The sequence below is a fragment of the Agrilus planipennis genome, unplaced genomic scaffold (assembly GCF_000699045.2).
Source record: "Agrilus planipennis isolate EAB-ADULT unplaced genomic scaffold, Apla_2.0 scaffold11, whole genome shotgun sequence".
NCBI lineage: Eukaryota > Metazoa > Arthropoda > Insecta > Coleoptera > Buprestidae > Agrilus > Agrilus planipennis.
Window position 1 is genome coordinate 1,608,253 of NW_020440736.1, and position 5,431 is coordinate 1,613,683.

At 35.5% G+C, this 5,431-nt stretch overlaps 1 protein-coding gene across 1 annotated transcript; it reads right to left on the reverse strand.

Moving 5' to 3' along the window:
• Positions 1-2,999: 2,999 nt before the first annotated feature.
• On the reverse strand, positions 3,000-3,991 carry LOC108733901. Its single transcript, XM_018465252.2, has one exon. It carries the CDS (start codon positions 3,960-3,962, stop codon positions 3,159-3,161), a length of 804 nt encoding a protein of 267 aa, XP_018320754.2. The 5' UTR covers positions 3,963-3,991; the 3' UTR covers positions 3,000-3,158.
• Positions 3,992-5,431: the final 1,440 nt, after the last annotated feature.

The following is a 5,431-nucleotide window of genomic DNA, read 5'->3' on the forward strand; positions in this document are numbered from 1 at the left end:
CGTTTCAGCAAGTAGATATCCATATATTTAAATGGACCTTGTTGGAGCATACGTAATCCTAAAATGTAGCATCGTACTACAGATGGCGTTTACCGCGCCATTTGTGGTATTTTCTAGAAAAGGCTATTTAAAATAACGAAGTTATTGTGCACTTCCGGTAGAATTGGAAATATTTTCAATAGACCTTTATTACCTGTAGAAGTGTACCTACCGACTATTAAATCGATACCTATTTCCGTTTTTATAAACCTCCAATGAACGGTATAGATCAAACACCCTGTATATTCGTTTTCATTAAATTTCATAGGTAAAGTTAGTTAAAGCACATTTAATAATATTAAATGAGCAAGATGTTATACAAACAAGAATTGAAACATCCTGTAGGTATTTAAGGTACCTAAGAGAGTAAGCATTTCGGGCAATCAGGAAGTCCAGTACAACCGGAAATAATTTAAATACATGGAGCAAATTAATTCGTATCGGTTTTAGATATAGTTCAACCATTGTTTTGAAGTAAGTTCCGAACACCTGCAAGTCCTCAATAATAATATGTAATTAAACGCAAAATTAAAGACATAATTTGGCCTCTTGCTCGTTTACTTTGTTCTGATTGGTTTTAATCTGTTTAAAACATAAAAGTAGTGTGCATAGCCTTTGCAGAAATATCTAATAATCAACTCACCGGGAAAAGCAATCTTTCTTCTAAATAAAATTCTTCCTTTTTAATTAAAATCCTCTGTCGCTGTCACACGTTTAATTCAAACTTAAAACGTAAAACATAATTACCTATTAATTATAAAAATTCTGCACAAACGAACGGCGCGGCGATTTTATTCATCACAAAGGAATTTCGGTGATTTATCCGACCGGCTTTAACACGTGCTCGATTACGATTTTTACCCAGAACTGAACTAATTTCAATTGGAACGACCAAGGAAAGAGGGGATCATCCAATACACTTATACGTATAACGTGTCTTATCTGATTTAAAAAAATGCCACAATCGAGAACATGCCTGATTGCCGTTGTTTGCTTAACTCGAGGTCATCTGCAGACGTTTTCGTCCTTCTTATACACAAGCATATTATTACAGCCACAAAAAAAGGAGTCTTGCGACGAATTATTGTAAACAACATTATCGGATGAAAAAGAATTCGACGAATGACGTTATTACGGCTTGTAATATTTCACCAATTATTATGTAAGGTTAGTAAGTATTTAAATCCATATTATCAGTTTCCTTTACTGGTCATTATTCAAAATTAAGTTGAAACGGAATAGAAGATGTCAATGTCTAAATGCAAGTGGTCTACGTAACTAATAAATTAACTAACCTAACCTGACCAGTAAATAATTGCTGACTCATTTATGTGTTGACCATTTATAGTCGTAGAAATAAAAGCACAAAAATGGGTAGAACCATCGAATTTTTGTGCAGTATCTTGGATAGAGATGCGGTTTGTGAGCACGAGAGGTCATATCATCTTCAAAATTGTACCAGTGCATAAGAAATATGACCCCTTTATATGTGCATTACAAAGTTGTTATATAAAAAAACTCAGTCAATAACGATGGAAATAAATCCAATTTTGTTACTCGGGGGTTTGAGGATCGTTGAACACAAATATGCAGCGGTGACGGCCTCCGAGGTACCTGAGTAATAAATAACTTTTTTTTTACAGAAAATATTCTTTAAAAAAAATAACCATAAATTTGCTGAATTTCATCATCATCATAAGGTCGTGAGTCCTAAGACTGGTTGGACACGCACCTCCACTATTTCCTATCCTAAACTAATCTTCGCATTTCCCTAAAACTAGAACAACTCACATCCTGAACTATTTGCGAACAGTAATATAATCTAGGTCTACCTCTACTCTACTTAACTCCCGTTTCTGCCTCTAATATATCTCTGACTAGACCTTCATGTCTGAGAAGGTATCCTACCAATCTATCTCGCCTATTTATTATTAGATTCCATAGAGTCCTTTGTTCTCCTATTCTTTCAAATACCTCTTCATTTTTAACCTTCTCTATCCACGGTATCCTCATGATATTAAATATTTTCCTGCAAATAAGGCAAAATATTTACTAAATTCAGAAACTACGAATTTTTTTCTTTTTAAGTTGAAAAATGCATTACTTGCAGAACGTGTCGAATATGATTTTTCAGCCACTTCTATCTGATTTTATAAAAACCCAACCTAACACAACTCAAACACTTTTGAACAAAGCCTTTAAATTTATTGGACTTACATTTCATACTTTATTACTTATATGAAAAGTTGGTTGAATGTATTTTTACAGATTTCCCTGTACCACGTCGCATTTTTAAAAAAATGATGTCGCCCATTCATGATGAAGTACATATAATGGTATAAGTATCTCTATTTTTGATTCTTAATTCGCCTGTTTTTTATAAAATTAATTAATCCTTTGATTAAGAGAAATTACATATTAAGAAAGAAAGTACTTCCTTTTTGGTTGAAAAAGTATTTTAAAATTTTTAATAAGTACTTACTGTTGTTGAATATCAAACTTACATACATTTACCCTTTTTAAATAGCTATGCAACAAGCCGTGCAACACAAAATTGATTCTCAACTTTAAAAATAAAATTGTACATAATCTAACCACATATTATTCCTAGAGAATACTAAACAGTTTAATAGATAAAAATAATAATAAAGGGAGAGGAAGCGAGGAAGAACGGGGTAGGAAAGCTTCCCACTGATGGAGCGGGTGTGGGAAACGAGAACGGAAAAGGTTTGCATTGTCAATATGTAATTAGTACTTTGCGGCAAGATAGGGGTTACGGAAGAGGGGAAGGGGTATGAAAAGCTTTTAATTTTAAATAAAAATTGTTCCACTTCTTATGCTTTTTGTAGGTTAGGTCATGATAGAGAAAGGTTTACCTCATTGTATGAATGAAGCTCGAAATTTGTTTTATTTATCAAAAGAAGTTTTCAGCTCGAAAGAAGCTTTAACTATTCCTCCCTGCTCCCACCAGAATACTAATTAATTATTATCGAACCGATTTTTTTGGTTTACGCTCTCCATAAAGGGGAAATGTTTTCCTACCCCAGTGTCCGTCTCCGCCCTCTCATACGTCCGTTATAATGTCACAGGATATTAAAGCCGAACCACCGAATAAAAAGTTAAACTGATTTACATCCAGAAGTTCTATCGTATATCTTATTAGCTAAATATTGTAAATGGTCCGAATGGATTTGGGACAATCTCTCCAATTCTAAAGAGACTTTGTCTAAGTTTAACGCATGATAAGAGTTGGTCAAATGTAAGGCGCACAAGATAATGCTACAGGGCACATAACAACTATTAACCACCAATTTCTGAAACACTTCAAAGGATTCTTCATTCTTTGAATAAGTACGTTTCAATTCGTGGAAAATCCGGAACCATGAAATGACCGTCAAATTCAACAATTCCGAACACAAACTACTGATATCAATTCTCAATTCTAACGGTTTCACATAGTACATATAAAACGTGTTCAAGTCGTCCATTTTCGATTTGAGTGGCAGTTTGTAGTCAAGACTCCTCAAAATGTCCATTTCACATTTTCTAATTGTAATATTATCGAAATCTCTACACGTTACCCTTTTTAAAAAGGATTTCACATTTGTTATCCGAAGCTCAGATTGTTCTCCGACGTGTTTGCTGCATACGAAAATTGTACACACTACATCTAGGACACAATCACTAATAACGGCGTTTTGATCATTTTTTACCCTTATGTACTGCTCTAACACTTCTGTGCTCATTATAAAAACGTGGTCGTCCAAACGTAATGAATCGCAGCAAAGTTTTATCAAATCCACGGTTGATTTCTCCATCAAGGGTTCCGAATAAGGTCTTGAAGCAATTATCATTTCCTTGTACCACTCCTTAACAAGATACTGATGTATGTCGTCCTTTTCTGTGTGCTTCATTATTGACATGTTTGGCGAATAAATTCTGATTTTGTAAACGTTTATTATGTTTTACGATCAAATTATTTCAAAATTGAAATTTCTGACATTTAATTTGACAAGTGATATAGGTACATACATATCTATTTCATTTGACAGGATCGTGCGTAATGGGTCTGTCATACATAATGTAAATGTTCACTTGATGTTGAAATCGAAAAACGTAGATTGAAACTGAAAATCAAGGACTTTGATATGTTACATTTCCTTAGAATAAACAAATGGAGAGTAGAGTGCTGCTTATACTCACTCCATTTGAAATTGATACAGATGTGAGTAGAATCTCAAACATGTGAGTGTATATTCCTTTAGTGAGGCTCTAGTCGTTCTTTGAACAGCGACTCAGATTTTTGTATGTAGAGATAAGTGTTTGCTAGTACTACTTTTAAAAATAGGAGCACCTCCTTGCTTCAATCCGGAGTAGATACATTTGAGTGGGCAATCAACTAGATGCATAAGTGAGATACACGAAACTGTTCCCACCCATAGTAGCTACTGCAAATTAAGCTAAGGAATTAATCCCATTCTTGAAATTTTCATCATTATCAGAAGGTCTTGGTAAATTATAAGTTCCACTGTACATAATTGCGGTGGACGTACAAGGTGTCGGAAAGATTTTGGGGTCAGTGCCGTGACGCGAAGATAGGTCCCTCCTGCACAAGATGGTTCTAGGATTTCTGCTTTATCTCCCAGAAGCAACAGCGAAACCTGCAGGTAGACAACACGACATTTACTCCTAAAATTAAAGTCATTTGCAGCCGATCCCACTGAATGTGAGAAAAGGCCAGAACCTTATTAAAAGATGTGTGATCGAGGATTGCAAAAATGGTTATATCCATCAAACGAAAAGCAATGTGTTGAGGATCAGAGGAAGGTGGCGATTCCATAGAATCGAGATGGATTATCAGTGCCGAAATACAAGTAATTCGATTCTAAGAATATCTGACCAGTGATGGAGACTGACATTATGGGAGGCCCGGGAAGCTCAAATTGGAAATTCTCATACCTGCTCGACCATTTAGAGGTGGCAGTGATTACATCTCGCATACTGGACGGGTGCGCAGCGTATATCTCGATTCCCAAGCCTACTAATCCAGGTCGGAATAAGATAGGTCTTCCTGCATGAGATGGTTCTAGGGTACCCTGCTTTAACTACCAGAAGCAACTGGCAGTGGTGATTTCAGCCACCTGCGCCTGTGGAGTCGTGGTGGTGTGTAAACCGCATGATACGAATGACCACATTGTCCTGGCTGCACCTTCGCTTTGTCTCTGGCACTTTAGTCTGTATTTATTTCACAACTCAATTCATAATGCTCAATTGATGCTCTATGTTTATGGGTCAAACCCTTTGTACCAGTACGGTATCTGAGTGATTAAGGAAGTGGGAACGGTATTTTTTTTCGTACTATAAAATACAAATCAAAAACAGAGTATGGAAA